Source organism: Ceratotherium simum, chromosome 2 (genome assembly GCF_057802395.1).
Source record: "Ceratotherium simum simum isolate JZ-2026a chromosome 2, ASM5780239v1, whole genome shotgun sequence".
NCBI lineage: Eukaryota > Metazoa > Chordata > Mammalia > Perissodactyla > Rhinocerotidae > Ceratotherium > Ceratotherium simum.
Window position 1 is genome coordinate 74,952,859 of NC_141901.1, and position 22,093 is coordinate 74,974,951.

General features: G+C 38.5%; 1 protein-coding gene across 2 annotated transcripts in view; it reads left to right on the forward strand.

Annotated features, from left to right (window-relative positions):
• LOC147918059 (guanylate-binding protein 2-like) overlaps positions 1 to 21,056 on the forward strand; it is a 35,254-nt gene extending 14,198 nt beyond the window's left edge. Inside the window, exons 2-12 of one of the 2 annotated variants that reach the window (XM_087447871.1) lie at positions 5,996 to 6,104; positions 7,840 to 8,048; positions 8,571 to 8,698; positions 9,645 to 9,754; positions 12,209 to 12,405; positions 12,753 to 12,995; positions 15,147 to 15,427; positions 16,752 to 16,964; positions 19,051 to 19,153; positions 19,455 to 19,648; positions 20,770 to 21,056. In XM_087447871.1, coding sequence (XP_087303997.1) covers positions 5,996 to 6,104; positions 7,840 to 8,048; positions 8,571 to 8,698; positions 9,645 to 9,754; positions 12,209 to 12,405; positions 12,753 to 12,995; positions 15,147 to 15,427; positions 16,752 to 16,964; positions 19,051 to 19,153; positions 19,455 to 19,648; positions 20,770 to 20,886 — 1,904 coding nt within the window. In that variant the 3' untranslated portion in view covers positions 20,887 to 21,056. The remainder of the gene's footprint in view (positions 1 to 5,995; positions 6,105 to 7,839; positions 8,049 to 8,570; positions 8,699 to 9,644; positions 9,755 to 12,208; positions 12,406 to 12,752; positions 12,996 to 15,146; positions 15,428 to 16,751; positions 16,965 to 19,050; positions 19,154 to 19,454; positions 19,649 to 20,769) is intronic. The other variant, XM_087447877.1, reaches the window with a different exon arrangement.
• Positions 21,057 to 22,093: the final 1,037 nt, after the last annotated feature.

Genomic DNA, 22,093 nt, shown 5'->3' on the forward strand with positions numbered 1-22,093 from the left:
ATCTCTCAATCAGTTCTTATTTGCCTGTTGTATCCAATATAATCCCAATTCTGGAGGAACTGCACAAAGTGATCCTAATTTTCACAGGGGAAAATTGGTTGGCAAGAGGAGCCAAAACAATGCATTGGAAAAGAATCCACTATGTTATTAAAACAATATATAAATGATAGTCATTTAAAGTGTGTACTGAATACCGTATGATTTCCCTCATTAAGTAGTAGATAACAACAACAACAAACAAACACACAGAGACAGAGATTGGATTGGTGGTTACCAGAGGGGAAGCGGGGAGGGAGGAGGGCGAAAGGGATAATTCGGCACATGTGTGGGGTGATGGGTTGTAATCAGTATTTGGGTGGTGAACATGATGTAATCTATGCAGAAATAGAAGTATAATGATGTACACCTGACATTTATACAATGTTATAAACCAATGTTACTGCAATAAAAAAAATAATAAAAAAATAAAGTGTGTACTGAGTTTACTAGGATAGACAGACAACAGAACAAAATAGATAATTGAGAAATAAATTTAAATATCAATAAGAACCACTGTCATCCATTTTTTAAAAAACTAAAATTCAATCCAATTCATATAACTGACATCCAAGTAAATTCTTCATAAGTAAAAGTTTCAAATGTTCCATTTTGAGATCTTGAGACTAGCTGCTTCAGTCATCATTGCCCCTCCCTCCTTCTCCCATCCATTCCTTTGCTTTTATTATTTGAGTGCAAGTCAATCTCGCCCACTAGATTAAGTCATATTTAGGGCAATGACTATATGTAACTAATCTTCATATATCCCTCAGTACCTAGCACAGTGCTGTGCACACAATACGTACACTCTTTGTACACAGACACTTATTGCAGATTGTTTTTCTAACTTGCTGGTCTTGCCTCCATTGAATGTGAGTCAGTGACCCCAGTTGAATAAATGAGTCCCTGCTGCTGAGTACCCTGGAACCTGCTCCATGGAGTTCTTCACATGAAAAGCAGCTTAATATAAAAACATTCCACACTTGAAATTCAGAGTCTGTTCTTGGGACCTAGAATTCTGGACATTTGAAACCACTAAACGTGTATACATATAGGGATATTCAATGTAATAATACTAACATGAAAATTAATTTGATCTGTGACTATCTTTTAGAATAACATAAGTATTCTAGAGACTGCAAATCCAAGTACACTGGAAAGTGAGGAAATATAGCTTCCTTATACCCAACGTTTAAAAGAAAAAGTCCTGGGGCTGGCCCGGTGGCATAGCAGTTAAGTTCACGCACTCCCCTTCAGCAGCCCGGGGGTTCGCATTCCAGGTCATGGACCCATGCACCGCTTGTCAAGCTGTGTTGTGGCAGCGTCGCATATAAAGTAGAGGAAGATGTACACGGGTCTTAGCCCAGGGCCAATCTTCCTCAGCAAAAAGAAACAGAGGAGGATTGGTATCGGATGTTAGCTCAGGGCTGATCTTCCTCATGCACACACACAAAAAAAGTGTGATTCCACCTCTTCAGGAGGATGTGAGAGTACAGATGCTTTTATACACACTTGGAGAAGTAGGAGGGATGTAAATATTCCCAGAGGTAAATTTCATTTTGTCTCAAAAGTCTTTAAAGGGAACAGAACCTTGAGGGTGTCCCCATAGCCTAGTGGTTAAGTTCTGCACGCTCTGCTTTGGCAGCCTGGGTTTGGTTCCCAGGTGTGGACCTACACCACTCAGCGGCCATGTTGTGGCAGCGACCTACATGCAAAGTAGAGGAAGATTGGCAATAGATGTTAGCCCAGGGCTAATCTTCCTCAAGCAAAAAAAGGGAGATTGGCGACAGATGTTAGCTCATGGTGAATCTTCCTCAGGAAAAAAAAAAAAAGGAATATAACCTTTAACCAATATGTTCACTTCCACAGTTTTGATTCATTCAATCAACAAATACTTACTGAAGGCTTATTATGTGTCAGGCACTGTTTTGAATTAGTAGGGATTCAGCGGTCAAAAAGAGACAAAAATCTCTGCCTTCATGGAGATAACATTCTAGCAGGCAATAAACTAAAACGTAAAACACGCAGAATGTCAGATGACAACTGCTATACAGAACAGTGAAGCAGGGACAGCGGAGAGCAAGTGCTGACAATTTGGAGTACGCCAGTTTTTATATAGGGGGTCAGAAATAGCATCAATGAATTGACATTCTAGCAAAGACCTAAAGCTGTAAGAGAATGGGTCACTTGGATACCTGGGGAAACAGCATAAGTCACAGAAGAAACACCAAGTGCAAAGGACCCAGGGAAAGATCATGCCTAGCATGTTCGAGAGAGGCCAGGAGAGGGAAGTTAGAGGGTGGGAAACCGCAATCTCATAACCCCTGTAATCTCTTGTGAGGAGATGGGTGTTACACATCCTAAAGCAAGATGCTGTCAGCCTGAGCTGAGTTCAGCCCTTCTCTGCACTGTCCACTACAGACACAGCAGGGATCAGAGGTGAGACTGAGAGGATGTGAGTCAGTGCTCCAGATGCATCTAAAACTGTTCACCCCTTGCACCACTCTGATCACTGTGCCCTGTGTTAAATTCAATCCATCACTACATCTTCAAGTTGGTCACCATCTGCAATTCTATAAAGGACTTAATACACATGAACTAGTGGTACATGTCATACACTTTGCTCCTGCAACTTGTCACAAGGCTATAATTGATGTCCTTCATCTCCCTCCTCCACCAGCCATTCTAGATTTTCCTCGTCAGAGCCAAAAGGAAGCATTCTTCCCACTTAAGGTATTGAAAAGAAGTTGAGCTGTGTGCTTAAAACATTCCTTCTACAACACAAGACTAACCCAAAGAGAAAACATAACTGGAAAGATACTTAAAGATCCAATAACTTCAGGTACTAGAAGTCTAGCTTATTCTCTGATAAAGTTAGTGAGCTCCACATAGCACATTCTACCTATTTATTATTGTGTATAAAAAGTGCACGCAGCCCTTTGTCCTTGCTTTTCATAGTAGCTGCATTGTCATATGACATAGTCATACTAATGCCCACAAATATTGTTCAATGGCAAGTTACATTATCCAGAACATGCTTCGTTTTGCTGAATAAAGTCACAGATAAATTATTTCAGTTGGGAAAACACAAAATTTTTAGGGTTTTCTGAAATTACTTAAGCACACAATAATCACCAATTGATGAGTATTTTTCAAAATCATGAAAAATCTACAACAATGGAGTCGTATTTGGACTCTAACACTTCACCTTATACATGTTTTCCTTTTATTTTGACTAATTCATCATAATCTATTTTAGATACAGGTACTACACTTGTTTTTTTAATTTTGGCATTTTTTTCAAGTAGTCATGCATAAATGGATCAAATTCAGCAAGTAGTTTGACGATTCCCATGAAATTTCCATTATTTGAAGAACGTCACTTTTCATCATGACCTCCAGTCGAGCAAACCTCATTTTAAAATGTAATAATTGCAACAACGCATTCAAAATAATAGTGAATTTTAAGGCACTGGTAAATGCTTTTATATTTGGTTTACACGGTTTTCAAGTAAACTCAAGCCTGTAGAGTCTTCAACATAGTTGAGGGTTCTTGATATATTCACCCAGGTTGAAAACCATCTTATAAGTAACGCCTGTCCTGGTGAAAATAATTTACTAACTGAACACCATATGCAAAATTTTACTTCTGGAATAGGCTAGCTAGGATCTCATAATCATTTGAAAAGTTTTTAAAAGTTGAATATTGTTTATTAGCTCAGGGACAAATGTAGACCTAAGTAGTCCTAACAGAATGACTCCAATCCCTCGACTTAGAAGCTTAAAGAAGGATACCAAAGGATGCTACAAGTCTTGATTCAAACATTCATCATTTCACAATAACATAGATAGGCATATAGATAAAAGATATTAACTACTCACTTCTTAGAGCTACATGTCCATTTTACATTTGCAATGACAGGTCTAAAATGTCTGTTCAGACATTTGGTGTCCCTTCCCAAGGGGAAGGGGCAGAATTCCAGCTTTTTACAAAAGCACCTACAAAAAAAGTGTATGATCTCAGAAGAACATTGCATAAATATATTATGCTTCTGTAAAATAATTTTTTTTTAGAAAATACATGCTGGATTATTTAGGAGTAAAGATGGAATATGTCGCTAACTAACTCTCAAATAGTTCATCCAGAGTGAAAGTAAATGTGGTAAGATAGCGTTTGGGGATTGGGGTACATTCCTCTTCTATTTTTTGCCAAGTTTGTGAGGATTTGGTATTAATTCTTCTTCAAATGTTTGGTGGAATTCACCAGTGAAGCCATTTGGGCCTGAGCTTTTCTTGGTGGTAGTGTTTTGATTAGTAATTCAATCTCTTTACTTGTTATGTCTATTCAGATGGGCTATTTCTTCTAGAGACAGTTGTGGTAGTTTGTGTCTTCCTAGGAATTTGTCCACTTTTTTAAACTAATTTGTTGGCATACAGTTTTTGGCATACAGTTGTTCACAGTATTGCCTTATAATCTTTTTTATTTCTGTAAAGTCAACAGTAATGTCCTCTATTTCATTCCTAATTTGAGTCTTCTTTTTTGCTTGGCCAGTTTAGCTAAAAGTTTGTCAATTTTGTTGGTCTTTTAAAAGAACCTGCTTTAGGTTTCATTGATTTTTCTCTATCTCTATTTTGTTAATTTCAGTACATTCATTTACAAAAATTTTTATTATTTTCTTTCTTCTGCTTGCTTTAGATTTAGTTTTCTCTTCTTTTACCAGAGTCTTAAAGTGAAAGGATATTAGTTTGAGATCCCTTGTTTTGTTAGTGGTTGCTCCAGGGCTAACCATTTATATATATATATAACTTCTCAGAATATGTCTCAAATTTATGCTAAATTAATTCCAGTAAGACACAGAATTGTTACTCCTATAACTCCATAGCTCTATTTCCTCTTCTCCCTTTTTGTGCTGACATATGTATATATATATATATATATATATATATATATATATATGTTACAACTCTAGTAATACTATATTGGAGTTATACTATACTGCTGCTATAATTATTGATTCATATAACTTTATGTCTTTTAAGGAAGCTGAAGGAAAAAGAATAAATTTATAGGGATAGTTATATTAACTTTCTTACTTACAATTTCTGGTTCTGCCTCTCTCAGCTTCCCTGTTTTCAAGGTAAAATGGAGACAAGGCCATTTATTTCACATGACTATAGTCAGGATCAAATTAGACCTGTAACATATCTAGCTCTTGGAAAACAATCAGGAAATAAAGCTGTTTCTACTATTGCTATTCACTCAGCAAACACAGAAAGACAGAACTTATAGTAAAGTGGCTTAACAGGAGGGTTTGGGATCAAGAAGGATTCGCTTCAGATTACTTTTGTCCTATGATTTTGGACAAGACGTTAAATCATTCTGTGCCTCAGTTTCTAAAAAATCATGGGGAAATGTTTGTTATTAGATATGGGTTATACAAGCCATGTGAAGAAGTCAGTACCGAGCCTGGAACATGTGTGTAAATCATGGAGGCCCCTCCTACCTATACACTGGATATTCAGTACCAGGTGCTGGGCTAGGTGCTGGGTGTTTATGACATAGTGTGTAAGACATGTCCTTGTCCTCACTTACTGCGTGTATAAATAAGGAACCAGTTCCACTCTGAGTGTGACCATTATTAAAGGAAATTAGACCTAAAAGTTAATATGATGCTTCCTCATTCTAGGCTCCTCAAACTGACCCCCAATCTTGAACTACATTCTACTATATTTAAACATCTAATGGACTTTTTTTTTAAGAGCAAATGATCGCTAAGATCTCTTTAAAAAAAACATATAAAGATTCTAGTTGAGAAATCGTGTTAAACCCTTGTACACAATTTCCATAAATTCCTTTTATGGTTGTTGAATTATTGGTTTGTACTTAGTGCTTTCAGTTTCATATTCCTCTATATCTGTTATAAAAGTTGCTTTGCTTGTAAGTATCTGTTCTCTAAAGGAAATCCAGAAACCTCACAACATTGGACGATTGAAATAAAAGTCCAACGTTCCAGTGAGAGACAGAGAAATTGCATAACCACTCCACATCAACTGAGGGGAGAAAACAGGTAAGAATTCTTACTATTTTCTCACAAAGCAGCTTTCTATGGAGCACTAAAGGAGTTTTGCTCTGGGAAATGGAGCCTATGATAAGATTGAGGCAGAAGTGGGAAAGGGTTTATAAGGGCCAGTTACGTTTACTAAAAAATGACCAGCATCAAGAAAGGCTGCAGCTGAGCCTGATGTGAGACAAGAGATCAGATGAAATCCTGGCACTATCAAGTGGCAACTTGTCCCTACGTGTCACTATTGTGCTTGTGTTGAATTAGGCACCGGCAGATGTGGGGTTAAACTGAGAGGTGGAAATGCATTAGGATTGTCTTTTTCTTTGTTGATATTGTCCGTGTTGACTGGAGACACAATTAAATTATCATTGTCTTTGATGGAACTTGCTTGATACTGATCTGACTGCAGCTAAGAAATTGAAAGGGCTATGAGTGTGTTATTTTCATGAGAAGGAAAGAATATTAAATGAGATGCAGTGTCAACAGTCATCTGATGCTGTTGAAGAAAATTGGGCCCAACTACCTTACTCAAAAGCTTCCTCTTTCAAGACTCTATGGGAGCCCATCACTAAAGCCAACATCTTTGTTTACCTTGACCTCTCTGTGCTGTCATGCAGTTTTGATCCTGCCTTCTGAAAACACCTCCCCTGAATTCCTTGGCACAGAACTAGCTTCATTCACCTACTTGTTTGATGGCTTTCCCTCTTCATTTCATCTCCTTTTCCCCTTCTCCCTGTCCCTCCCCCTCCCTATCCCACCCTATCCCATATCCCTCTTCCTCATTCTCCTTCTCCTCTACCAAATGGAAAAATGGAACAAAACAGAAAACCTAGAACTGTACAGCTGGAAATTATAGATTTTTCTTTGAACAACTTCCTCTCTAGCTCTCCTGATCTGCCTCCTGATATTTTCATTCATATTTCACAGTCTTTTGTTCCCTTACACGCACATACAAACACACATTACTTTTAGCAACATTCCGTATTTGCAACTGTGCGGTCATACCCCCACTTAGTTGGAGGCTAACTTATTGTAAATGAAGATTAAGGTTCAGCGCCCCTTGCTTGCACAAGCCCATTCCAAGGCTTTGGAAGGGTCCCTAGTCATGTGTTTCACATGGCTATATATTTTTATAAAATTTGGAACGGTGAGTTATAGTGGTTCCACTTCCAGAATGGCAGTGTGAGGAGTTCTGTGGACCTTCATTCCAACGAAAAAAAGCATAACTAGTGGAAACACACACACATTTAAAATATCTGGAAATTGTCAAAAAGGGCACACACCAAAGAATGAAACATTTATTCATGTATGTGTTTATTCATTTTAAGAATTAATGAATAAATAAAATAAGATTGAATTTCTTACATATAGCCAAAATGTAAAATAAATTTCTTTAAATCCTATTGTATTCTCCATTTAATGTATAGTGTAAAGTTTTAATGAGAATCCAAAACGAAACTTTTCGATGGTAAATTAAACAAAAAATTTTGATTGTGAAAGTGGTTGAGTGTTGATAAGTCACTGTCATACCAATATTCTTTTCAATGGACTATTTTGATAATACTTTGGTAACTTTCTAAAATGATGGCTCCCCTTGTCTATCTCACTGTTGCACACAAAACTTTTGGCTATGTTGGGGAATTTTATGCCTCTATCTTCCAAATGCAAAATAACCTGGTGAAAGTTCTTGATCTACTTAGACTGGAAACTCTAAGTCATCCCATCTCTTCCCTTGCAGGCAAAGGAACACTGTGAACATGGCCTCAGAGATCCACATGCCAGAACCCCTGTGCCTCATTGAGAACACTAACGGGCGACTAGTGGCTAATCAGGAAGCTCTGAAGATCCTCTCTGCCATTTCACAGCCTGTTGTGGTGGTGGCTATCGTGGGCCTCTACCGCACAGGCAAGTCCTACCTGATGAACAAGCTGGCTGGGAAGAAAAAGGGTGAGTGGCACCAGCAAAGCTCTGCCGAGTCCCCTCTGTCCACATACACTGCCAACACCGAGTACAGTGATGCGAGGAGAGAAAGTTGGAGATGGCGAGGAGTATTGAAACCTAACTTTCAATGCACTGATGGGCTCCTTACATTTACTCTGCACTGGAAGATAGGAGTCAACTCACTCCTCCCACTTTGCTTTCATTTCCCCTTTTAAAGTATAAATGTGTCTTTCTGGAAAGAACAAGGTAGTAATAAAGAAAATTAATACACATAATAATAAACTAGAAAATACTTACTAAAATGTTTGTGTATTAACATCAAGCTTATAATGATCTTTAAGATAAAATCAATATCTCAGTTTGTATTGGATATTCTAATTTCCCTATTTTTCTGGTTGTAGTTAAGATTGATACTGATCGTGGTTTCATTTATCTCTTTTAACTTTGATTTTGTTAACTTTTATCTCAATTTCCTGATCCACCTGATATTAAAACTCCACGTCCTCTTATCCCCACTCCCCCTTTCAGGCTTCTCCCTGGGGTCCACGGTGCAGTCTCACACGAAGGGAATCTGGATGTGGTGTGTGCCTCATCCCAAGAAGCCAAACCACACTCTAGTTCTGCTTGACACCGAGGGCCTGGGGGATGTAGAGAAGGTAAAAAAGAAATCTTTTAAATCCTACTTATATCATATCAGTAGCCCTCCTTGCACTATCCCTCCCCACCTTGATTTATGCTTCAAACTTATATTAATGTGTTATTCTTTTCATTTACTTGGTAGTGGTCAAGGTTTGACTTTGGGTCTAATTTGAAGCCAACCAAAGGGAGCCTTATGTGAGGACAGTAAGCATAAATTGTGAGAGTAACAGGTTAATTCAAGAGCTGTTGCCTGCCTTCAATGCTGAAGCCCACCTGGCCACACATATAAGCATTGAGAGTGGACAGTAAGGCCAAATGATAGGTTGTGCAACCCGCAAAATAATTGCCTATGATATTTTTAGTCATTTTTCTTTAATATTGTAGGAAAATGTTTTGGCGAGGCTGCTAAAGGTGACTCTCCACCTCATTAGACATTTTACAAACACGTCAGACTTTTCACAATGGGAGAGATGGTAAAAGTGACCTTACACACAGTTGCACGACTAGTAAGAAAAGCGAAGTATAAGATCTGATGACAACATCTATGTTCATATAGGATCATACATTATTATTCTTAAAGGTACTAGACTTAGAAAACTCTTATTAAGGGGCATATTTTAACTACTGTCTGAAAAGTTCCTTACCATGACATGTCATGGGAACGGAATAGGATCAGAATCTAAGTTCGGGAGATCTGTTTGAATTTTATTACTTGATCATAATAGCTACTACTAAGTGCTTATGTGCTTTACACTATCATGTATATTTATACACAATGCCTTATTTAAATTTCACGACACCAGGAATTTAAAGTTCATAAATTCATCGTACAGTTGGAAAACATTTGCCTCGAGAAGTTTCTACAGTTAAATAGAGACAGAGCTGAGTTCAGACTTTGTCCATCTGAATTGAAATCACGTATTCTTAGTCACTCTTCTATATGGCTTTTACAATGACTTTTAGGGAGACAACCAGAATGATTCTTGGATCTTTGCCCTGGCTGTCCTCCTGAGCAGCACCTTTGTATACAACAGTGTGGGAACCATCAACCAGCAGGCCATGGACCAACTGCAGTATCCTTTTTGTGGGCCAGAACAACATTAAATCTAGAAAATAACACCATCATATTTTTACGTGGTACAGCTGTGGGCAACTGCAGAAGAATTCAAATGTCCCCTCCTTAACTAATCCCATTATGCTCAACGTCTCAGTTTACTTCAACCACCCCCAGAAGTCCAAGCCTTTCTGGTCACACATTATCTTTAGGCACTTAGCTGTACAAGGCTCTGCAAATTCTCTATCTGACTTAATCTCCATTGAGAAACCCTCAACATACTCTAGAACTCATGCTCTTATTCAGCAAATCTCTATATCCTTACCATCTTCTCTAAATATTTCCTTCTAACTGTGTTCCGTCTATACCCTGCGGACCTTGTTTCCCCTATAGACATCTCAAGTGGTCTTAAGTGGTAATTTTTTTTCTCCCATAGCTTGCATATCATAGGTCCCAAAAAAGTGAGATAACCTCTTTGTTCCCTATAAGAGTTTCCAGATACCTTCTCATTCTTCTCTTATTAAAAAGAGGAACTTTGAGCCAGCCCTGATGGCCTAGTGGTTAAAAGTTCGGCGCACCACTCCACCCATCAGTCAGTTGTCATGCTGTGGCAGCCCCTCACACAGAGGAAGCAGAATTACTTACAACTAGGATATACAACCATGAACTGGAGCTTTGGGGAGGAAAATAAATGAGGCAGATTTGAAACAGATGTTAGCTCAGGGTGAATCTTTCCTCGCAGAAAAGAAAGAGAAGTTCTTTGAAGCACATACACTGAGACTATGCTATCCTTTGCTTGCAGTCATCTGCCAACTTCCCTAAAAACACACCCTTAACTTGTTAAAAATTTTAGCTCCTAGTTCACTGTATTCTTAGAGACTTTAACAACCAAAAGAAATTCATCTAACATCTGGCGTCTCAGTTCCATCACATCTTCATATCTTTATCCTCCACTCTCCTATATGACCCAGTTTTGATCATTACCCAACAACTTCAACATTTCTATAAATTTAGCTTCAAGCCTGAATTAGCTGTGGTCAACATTGCCTACATGATCCTGTATCAGATGGTTAGTTTTCATATTATTTGACCCCTCCATAGCATTGTATGAAGTTAATCTCTACCTCTTGTCTAAAACACTGGGTTCTTTTGGTGTCTAGAATACCACAGTTTTCTGAATATTAAACATTCCTTATTGGCTATACTTTTCCTGTTTACTTTCTCGCATCTTCTTTCTCTTCTTGGCTTCTAAACATTATAATTCTTTAATTCTTAGACATCTATTTTCCCTAGATTTTCAGTCCCTAGGCAATCTCATCCAGCAATCTTATCCAGTAGTACCTATGTGTCAATTGCCATAGCATTTGTGTATGCAATCATGACCACTGCTATCAGGTGCAAACTTGTATATCTAGCCACTTACATGTCTCCATTTAGATGTGTAAGAGACATCTCAAATTTAACATGTAAAATGACAGAACTCTTAATTTTCCTGTCCAAAAGTACTCCTTCACCATCGTGATAAACTTCCAAAGCATTCACACAGGTTTTTGGATCAAAAACTTAGGATTCATCCTGGATAATTCCTTTCTTCATATTCTAGAAACTATTAGTCAGCAAGTCCTGTCAGCTCCACTGTCAAAGGTACTTACCCAGACTGACCAATTCTCACCACTTCCTCTAGTCTAAGCTTCCGCCTTCTCTCGTCTGAGTTACCTCCTTAACTACCTAACCCTTCTCTCTGCTTACACTCTTGCCTCTCACAGACGCAACACCAGCCAGAATAATGCTTTAAAAACAAGCATCAGGTCATATCTCGTCTCAGATCAAAGCCTTCCCATTCAATTTAGGTTAAAATTCAAACTCTTTCTATGGCTTACAGAGCTTACATGGTCTGGACCCCATCCATTCTAGGACTTCTGCCCCAGCCACACTGGCCTTCTTGCTATATGTTAGACACACTCAGTGATTTCCTATCTAAGGGTTTGCAAGGGCCATTTCCTCTGCCTGGAATGTTCCTCCGTTGGATTTGTGCATGGCTGGCTCCTACAATTCATTCAGATCAGTGCTCAGCAATCAGCTCAGAGAGAATTCACCTGAACAACCACATAAACCAGCACCACATGCAGAGACACACAGTTATTCTCTAATCTTTAGCTTGGTTCACTGTTCTTCAAGACAATTATTATCGATATCTCATATTTTATTACATTTTTGTTTGCTTGTTTATCGTCTGTCTCCCTCATTAGAATGTAAGCTCTATGATGGTAGCATTGTCACATTCATTGCAATATTCTTAGTCTCTAGGACAGGGCCTGGTTCAAATAAGTGCTTAATAAATGTTTGTGGAATGAATGAATGAATGCATGCATGAGCTAATTAAGAAAAAAGTTATCTTAAATAAGCATTCAGAGAAAATACAGCATAAAAAGTTCTACTTCTTTTCTGCAGTTTTCCTATGTTTGCATTTCAGCTATGTGACAGAGCTGACAGATCTAATCAAGGCAAAATCCTCACCTGATAACAGTGAGGTTGAAGACTCAGCTGAATTTGTTAGCTTCTTTCCAACCTTTGTGTGGACTCTCAGAGATTTCTCCCTGGAGCTAGAAGCAAATGGACAACCCATCACTGCTGATGAGTACCTGGAGCTGTCACTGAAGCTAAAGCCAGGTTACTGGGACTGATAGTTGGGTAACATAAAAAGAGAAAACAATATCAGAATGACTATTTGTGTGTAGGTGCTTAAAATTAAAATTTCATAATGTGTTACCCTGGCTGGTCTGTTAGAGGAAATGAAAACATTCCTTGGCTGAATCAATCAGCTCTAATTTTGCTACCTCTTTCTTCTTGGAGAAAGAAATTTAATTTCTCTACCCCTTTAATTTTTTAATTTCTGATCCATTATTAGTAAATTTTTATCTCTTTACACAGGGTTTGTGCAAATTACAAAGTTGAAGGGTCGTATATTTGAGGTAGTTAGTCTGAAGTTGTACTACCTCTAGGTTTCATTCCTCTAGGTAAGGATGAAAAAAGTAAAAGCTTTAATGAACCTCGGTTGTGCATCCGAAAGTTCTTCCCAAAGAAGAAGTGCTTCATCTTTGACCGTCCTGCTCAGAGGAAGTACCTTGCCCAACTGGAGCAGCTACAGGAGGAAGATCTGAACCCCGAATTCAGAGAACAAGTTGCAGACTTCTGCTCCTACATCCTCGACCATTCCACGCCCAAGACTCTCTCCGGCGGCATCACCGTCAATGGACCTCGTAAGTTCCTCTCACTCCCCGCTTCTTACCTGGACTTTGCTTTTGCCCATTGTAGAGAACAAAGAGGGAGACATAAGGGTTACTTCTGACAAAAACATAATCTAATGATGCCAAAGAAAACACACCACAAGGATCACATTATGAACTTTACATGGGAACGAAAACTATTATCTATATCATCTAATATTCATACAAGCAAGATGAATAAAGAAAAAGAAGCAGAATCCAATTCCAGTGTAGTAACCTTCTCCATCAACTTCTCAGCTGCCTAATTATGTTCTGTCCTTCCAGGAGACCTATATAGATTGACTAAGTCATGAAAAGGTAAATATTCCATGTATGTGAGGCATTGCCACTAAGTCTAGCACAATTCTCTTCTTCATCTGTTCAGAAATATTTGTATTGATTAGGAATGCCTGCGATGCACTAAACATGGGGTGTAGTGGGAGATAAAAATATTTTATTTCTATCCTCATTCCAGCACAACAGGAGCAAAAGATATTTAATTTTTTTAAATCATAATGATAAATAGTGACAAGAACAATAAATCAAAATAATAGACTGCTATGAGAGAGTAAGGAGTGTAAGCATGTGGGAGATAATTTAGATTCAAATGAAAAGAATATTTGTCTCTGACAGTGACATGTAAGATGATAAATTAAAAATGAGTAGAAGGTAACCAGAAGACCAGTCAGAAAAGCTTTGCAGACAGAGATAATATCATGTGAGAAGGCCTGAGACAAGAAAGAACTCCGCAAATTCGGGAAAGTAAAGAACAGTGTGATTTGAACAAGAGTACAGTGAATAAGAGTGGTGTCATGACTGGAGAGTATGCAGGGGGCAGTACTTGAAGGACTGGTAGGAGTTTAGAGTTTAAGCTCAATGGGAGGATCTTGAAGAATTTTAGGCTGAGAGGTAAAGTTATCTAATTTAAAAAGAAACTTTACAAAGTTATCTAATTTATATATATTTAACATATATACTAAAACTATCCTTCTGAGTATTTTGTAGATAATGTGTTGGAGGGATGTAAAGGAGGCAATGAGAAGATGAATGATATATGCAATATTTTAGTAATAAATGGGGATTATGTCAGGCTAAGATTATGGCAATGGAGATGGTCCAAATGGAGAGAATGCACACATATTTTGAATGTCAAATCCATAAAGCTTGATAATGGAGAGAATATGGAAGTGTGGAGGAAATTAGAAGGAAGTGTCAAGCCTGACTCCAGGGTTCTGAACTTAAGAAACTGCTTGAATGGATGTTATTTGAGAGGAATGTCTCAGGGAAGAATAGTTTTTCAGAGTAGATAAAGTTTGGATTTAGATTCTTTGCTATTAATTTTCCTTTCATGTATTCAGGAATGGATATCGTGTTGATATTTCAATATACAAATCTAAGGCTTAAAAATCAAGTCAAAGCAGAAACAAAATCTACAACTATCCATATAAATGGTACTAAAAATTATAGAAAGAGAAGAGAAGGCCCAGGATTGAGTCCCAGAGCACTGCTAGTTGTAGGGTGACCAACCACTCCAGTTTTCCCAAGGTTGAGATTTCCTGGGATGTGAGATTTTCAGTTTTCAGGATAAACCTAGATGAGTTGGTAACACTTCATGTAGCTCTGATGAGAGAGTATCTAGGAAGACCCATTTATCTAGGCCAGACACAGGACTAGTGGCCTGCACCACACACACACACACACACACACACACACACTCACAAGCTAAGTTTTCTCCTTGACCGTTTTCATGAATTAGAAGTGAGGAAGGAGGGGAAAAGAAGGCAGGAAAAAAGAGAGAGATTAGAAGGCTAAGAAAAGATCAAGACCTAGTATTTTGGTCCCACAATATCCTTATTCTGATCTATTCCTTTCAACCTCTTCCTTTTGGGTGAGGGAAGGAAGAGCAAAGAGAAGCTTTAAACACTTCTGAACCTAGAGGTTAACAAAATATTCCATCACTTTTCTCCTTCAGAGAATCCTTAAAACTATTGTTTGTGACACTTGAAAAGCATACAAAATACTCTAGCAGTTGATTCCAAATAATAAAATAATTTAATTTACATTCTCAGGACTAAACAGAATATGGTTTATTCCTTTCTCTCACCAACAGATATTCACTATTTTTTTTTTAATTCCCTTTGGTAGGTCTGGAGAACCTGGTGCTGACCTACGTCAATGCCATCAGCAGCGGGGATCTGCCCTGCATGGAGAACGCGGTCCTGACCTTGGCCCAGATAGAGAACTCGGCCGCAGTGCAAAAGGCCATGGCCCACTATGACCAGCAGATGAGCCAGAAGGTGCAGCTGCCCACGGAAACCCTCCAGGAGCTGCTGGACCTGCATAGGGCCAGTGAGAAAGAGGCCATCGAAGTCTTCATGAAAAAGTCTTTCAAGGATGTGGACCAAAAGTTCCAGAAAGAATTAGGGGTATATTTGCTGTTCTAGTTTGTGGGAGGCAGAAAAATCTGGGCCATCCTTGATTTGAGTGGCTCTTCCTAGACCCAAGGATATAGCACTTAGTTATGTGTATTCGTTTGCAATCTTTGCTAAAAGAATAGAACACTCCTAGCCTTAGGCCTGTGGACTATGGTACCATAACTGACTACGTTTATTTTCCTCCTCTGGATGCCATATTTTAAACAAATAGGTAAATTGTAAAACTCTATTTATATCAGATTATTTTAATTTATTTTCTCTTTTAAAGTTAATCAAAGACACAGTGCTTTCGTATTCCCTGCTAATAATCTGGGAGAATTTCATTCTTTTTGAAAACCCTAAAAGTGCACAATTAAATTGTGTTTAATATAACGCAACAGTAAAACATTAAGAAAGTCAAGAAACAAAAACCAATCGTGAGAATGCTGTTTGAAAATGTTTTCAAGTCTGAGTCCTTCCAAATTAAGGAAGGATTGTTGCATGGCAAATAGTCAGTTGACAAGTGACAATCCCTACCCTGGCATGCAAGGCAAGAGTTTACAAATTACATCTTGCTGCGTTCAGAGGTTCTCACGAAACTAGATAGTCAAGTTCAGCAGATAATGTACATCCTTCTAGACTAAAAAAAAAAGCTTGATAATTGAGTTTTCTTGAATGATTCAATGTAGGTAAATATGCTGTTCTATTAGACTTTCTCAGTAGTGAAAATACCTGGGGTACGATCTTCATAAGATTCATTAGCCTTAAACTGAGCAAATATACAAGAATATTCTCATTTTAAAGAATGCACCAATAATCATTGACCCTTTACTGAGCACTTATGGAAAAATCACTGGGCTTAATACTTTACATCACCGCATATAATCCTGACATGAAATCTATGAAATGGATATAATTTCCCCTGTTTTGCCAACAAGGAAACCACAATTCACAAAGATCAAGTGTCACAAAGCCACAAACTGGTGGAATCAGGAACTCCACACAGGCCTGCCTTACTTTGACGTTTGTGCTCCTGAAACTATCACGAAATCAGAGACTTGAAAAGAGAAGTTTCATATGGAGCAGTGTCTGTGCTTTGGGATTTGTTCTCTGAAGCAGGAAAAGAGCTTCAGATCATCACAAACATAGACGTAGATATATTTTTTTAAATCAACACTCTTCTTAGGAATATTCTAGAATCTCACAGCAAGGTGAAGGGTGTGGCCCTGTTATATGCCACAGTCTCTGCAGGAGAAGCATTTCTTAGTAATCTGTGTCTGATTAATAGCCTCCTCTTGGCTTACTGTACCATCTGTGCTCTTTTCTCACTTCACAGGCCTGGTTAGAAGCAAAGCGAGATGACTTTTGTAAGCAGAACATGAAAGTGTCATCAGATTATTGCCTGGGCTTACTTAAGGATATTTTCGGTCCTCTAGAAGAAGAAGTGAAGCAGGGGGCATTTTCTAAACCAGGAGGTTATCGTCTCTTTATTCAGAAGAAACAGGAGCTGAAGAATAAGTACTACCAGGTGCCCAGGAAGGGGATACAGGTAACTGCCTACTGAGCACCATTTCTGGGACTTGCTGAGATGACTCTTTCAAACTACAGTGGGAACAAGCAAAATATGTTTGGTACATAGTGCCTCTGCCTTTCTTTCATCCATTCACTGATTTATTCCATGAGAGAGGCAACCATGGGATGAAGAGCAGATTCCTCCTTGGAGGCACAGATGAAGTCCTCAAAAATGTTTGTAGAATTCATTCATTAATTTAGTCACCCAATCATCCAGCAATTATCTATTCAGCCCTAACTATATGCCAGGTCTTGTCAAGTTTCTGGTGTTAAGGCAATTAAAAAACAAGTTCTATCAAACTATTTACCAGCAATAAACAAATGACAGCTTACAGACAAAAATAATGATAATAACAACAGTTAACACTTACGTAGAGCTTATCACATTTCAGGAAATGAATGGGCTTAAGTCATTCAGTTCTCACAACAACCCTATGAAGTATACATCCTCATCTTATATCCTCATCTTATAAATAAGAAAATTTAGACACAGAGAAGTAAAAGAACTCACCTAAGAACATACAGATAAAGAGTGGTACAGCCGGAATACAAATCCACACAGCAGACTCTGTGCTCTTCACTATTAGGTTCTATCTGGTAATGTAAGTTAGAAGTATGTTTGGGTATATATTATTTTAAAAAAAGCAAAAAAGAAATGAGAATGGCGGAAAAAAGAACAAATGTTTCTTTCTTTCTTGTTTACAAGAGTGAGGAAGATGAAGTCCAGGTTGCTATGACAACTCCACAACCATCTCAGTCCCAGGCCCCTTCCTTTTTCTCCTGCAGCACCTTAGCACAAGGCCTCCATCTTCAAGGTCAATTTATGGTCTAAGATGGGTGCTGGAGTTTCACTCCTTAGTTCTACATTACAGGTGGAAAGAAAAGGGAAAAACAGAAGGATGAAAGGTCTCTGGGTCAACTCTTTTTAAGATGATTTGCACAGAGTACCATATAACACCTCTGCTTAAGTGGTATTGGCCAGAATTTCATCATATGGGCATTTCAGCTACCAGGGATGTTCAATAAAAAATGCAACATTTTATAATGGCCCACAATGTGCCCAGTGGGGAAACAATTCAGAGTTATGGTGCTAAGAACAAAGGGGAGAACAACATTAGGATGACTCTAGCAGTCACTATCACAGCAACAACAAGTGCCCAAAAGAAAAAGAGGGTAGAGAAGAGCAAAGAAATGTACTATTTTGAATGTATGTTTTTAAAGAAGTCCTCTCTGATGAGGTGATGCTTCAGTAGACTCTTCAAAGATGTTAGGGAGTGAGCCAAACAGGCATCTAGGGGAAGAAAATTTAAAACAATGGAAAATTCCAGAAGAATTAATGATTTCTGTTCTAGGAATAGCAAGAAATATGGCAGAAGGGCAGTGAGCAAACGAAAAGGTGGCAGGAGATGAGGTCAGAGAGGTGGTCAGAGGCCAGAGGCCAAACAAGGTAGTACCTTAGAGACACTGAGCAAGGTATGAACTTTACTTGGAAAGCGTTGGAAAATCAGCAGAGGGTTTTGAACATAAGAGTGATGTGATCTTTCTTAAAAGGAGATAGCATAATAATAGCTGTTCTGAGGAGAGTGGACTGTAGGGAAGCAAGAGTGGAAGCAGGGAGACCAATTATGAAGCTAATGCAGTGGTCCAGGCAGAAATGGCGATTTCTACGACCAGGGCTTTCGGGAGGAGCAGGTGACAAGTGATGGGTTCTGGTTGGTTTTACTTTGAAGCTAGAGCAAACACGATTAGCTGATGATTTATTTGGGATGTGTGAGGAAAAAAAATATCAAGGGTGACTGTACAGGCTTTTTTAGAAGATCAGAGTTGCTAATTACAATACTAAACTTGGGGTGATTTGGAATGAAACAGGTTTGAGGGGAGGATGCAGAGTGGGGTTTTAGGCCAGTTTAGTTTGAAATGCTGTATAAATTCTAAAATGATTATTACATGGGCGGTAAAATTAAATTGAATGAACAGATGTATTGCTGGGTTTTGCTTTAACCCATAGGCTCCATTTGCTTTAACCCACAGTTTCCTAATTCTAACTTCCTCTGCATCACTAGGCAGAAGAGACACTGAAGAAATATTTGGAGTCCAAGGAGGATGTGGCTGACGCAATTCTACAGACTGATCAGTCACTCTCAGAAAAGGAAAAAGAGGTTGAAGGTAAGAATAGCTGAAAACACACTAGATAGTTGGAAAGCCCTAGAAATGTTAATGTTAGCCATATTGTCCATATGGAATTATCATTGGAGAGCAAAAAATAGCAAATATAGTTCGTAGTTCTAGGGGATTTTTTCCTTAATTGGTATTTATGATCATCTGTCTTCTGGTTACTCAGTGCAAAAACTATAAGATGTTTTCCCAAAGAAATAGGAATAAAACAAACATAGAAAAAAAGGTGAAAGGTAAAATAAAGCTATAAAAATTTAATCCACATATTTGTCTGCTTATTTTTCTTCCTCAGTGGAGCGTATAAAGGCTGAATCTGCAGAAGCTGCAAAGAAACTGTTGGAGGAAATGCAAAAGATGAATGAGCAGATGATGGAAGAGAAAGAAAAGAGTTATCAGGAACATCTGAAACAATTGACTGAGAAGATGGAGAGCGATCGGGCCCAGTTGATGGCAGAGCAAAAGAGGACTCTTGCTCTCAAACTTCAGGTATTCGATTGTGTCATCTCCACTTTATCTTCCACTGTGCTGACTCAAAGACACTGCTTGGAAGTTAAGAGCGTTACATCAGATTAAAGGCTTTTCTGACCCAAACACTAGTAGACATTTCAGTATCTTACAGCTTCCGCCCCTGACAATTTCTGGTTACTAAAGGCTATTTATTTGCAGGATAGAATCTCATAGAATCCTGCATTACTAAGTCATTAATAAACAGTAGCTATTCATTGCCAGGCACTGCACAATGGCTTCACAGACATTCGTGATCAAATCCTCGTGTTATGTTACAGATACTATTACATTCTCATTTTTCAAATGAGGAAATTAAAATTTCATGAGAGATAATCAACTTTTCTGGTCTTATCTTGTGGAAAAATATCTGGCCTGTCTTTCCTACTGAGTGGCATCGAGAGTGATTTTTGTTTCTGCCATGCCTGTTATGACTATCTCTGAAGGCACTTTGATAAATATGAAGACTTCATGACGGTCTACACAATTAACCAGATAATTAAATACCCAGGCTCCAGTTCCTTCCTGTTCTCCAGGCCCTACTCCTAGCCTATGTCGAGTCTGGATGTACACTCAGAAATACAGTATGGACCGATGCAGGCCCTGTTCTCTTCTACTTATTTTTATTACCTCTGCCACCAAACATTGGAGACTTGTACTAAATTCCCTACTAAACATCTGCCGTGATTCTGAATCATGTAGTAACCTTCCCACTGGAGCTCACTCATCTTCTTTACCTTCTTAGATATATATTTGAGTCCACACTATGTAGATCAGAGTTGAAGGGAAAAAATGATTTTATCTCCAGAAAAACTGTGCTGTATGCAGGTGAAGAGGGCTAAGAATATAATTCTGGATCACTGATATTTTAGAAACTCTAAGCAAAAAACATTTCTACACCTAAAGAAAGCCCACAAAAATTATTGGCAGGCATAGGAGACTCAGTAGAGATTGATATAATGGAAGTTAAGGGAGGAGAGGATTTCAAAAATAAGTTTCAAAAACTCATGAGGGATTAATGTGGGTACTGACAGGGGAAATAATTTGGCAAGTGTGGGAAATGTTTTAAGTTGTGCGAGTTCAGTCTCCACTTTCTCTTTTAGGAACAGGAACAACTTCTCAACGAGGGATTCCAGAACGAAAGCAGGAAACTTCAGCAGGAGATAGAGGCTATGAGGAGGAGAAGCAGAGAATCATCTCCAGGATGTAACATACTCTAAAAATCCTGGGAACATAATTTCCTAACCAGCTCTCCTCCACTAGCAATAAGTTGAATGAGCAACTTCAGAACACCAAACAATTACCCCTAAACTAAACTTGAAATCATGATGCTTGCGTATTCCTTGAGCCATAAAATTTGCAAAGATGAAATAAAGTATCAAGGTACTGTGTTACTTAGAGTGATTCAATTCATGCTTGATTATAGTGCTAGTGATTAGTGTCTTCCCTAACTGGAACATATATTTGAAAGCATGCAATATTGACTCCAGAGAGACGTTAAATTGTATAATTGGGATGCATTTCACAATGGGGAGATACCAGCCAGGTTCTGCTCAGGGTAGACATTTTTCCCACACATACACCACCCTTCTAGATATCCTCAGCCCCATGCTATTACTCAAGGCTTTACTTTAGTCCTAGGGTAGCGTTGGAGCGTTGTGAACACAGGACAAATGTGATGGGACTGAACAAAGCTATGGGGCACAGTTGAGCATTACTCTTGCCAAGTAGACATTGGGTTACTTGATGACTTCCAATAAGGGAGATCTGGGACAATTAACTTCAGGGTGCAGATGGTGCACAGTACTCAGTTGGGCAGAGTTGCATGGTCTGTGGGCACTGATGGGAATCCTGGACACTGGTAGGGGAAGCGCTTGCCTCTGTGAGAAATGGATTTATGAGTGGATGCTCCTCCTTCTCTGTCTATAACATCCCTCTAGGTAATTACTGTCCCATTTCCTGGCCACTCTATATCTGTCTCTTCTACTCTCCTTTCCCTAGTTTTTCCCCCAAACTTTCATTCAGAGAATAACTTCTGCAGTCACAGATAGGGAATTTTAACTCAAGCTCAATGCATCCCTTTTCATTCCTCTGAGATGCATAATCCTTCAAACCTAAAACTTGACTCCAAGTTTCTTTCTTCCCCTCTGCTATGACCTCATGTCCTGGGAGTCATTTGGGGTAACCATCTAGCCTCGAAGGACAAGAAACAGAGGAAAAATCAAGAATAATTCATTAACACAAAAATACTAACCTACCACAATTCTGTCAGGATATGTATCATTTAGGGGTTCTTTATTGCAACCAACAGAATTTTCTCATTAACTTAAATAAAAAAGAAATTGATTTTTAAGACTATTAGGTAGCACACAGATTCTCCAGGACAGCAAGAGAGCCAACCTCTACTGCTATTTCACCAGGAACAAT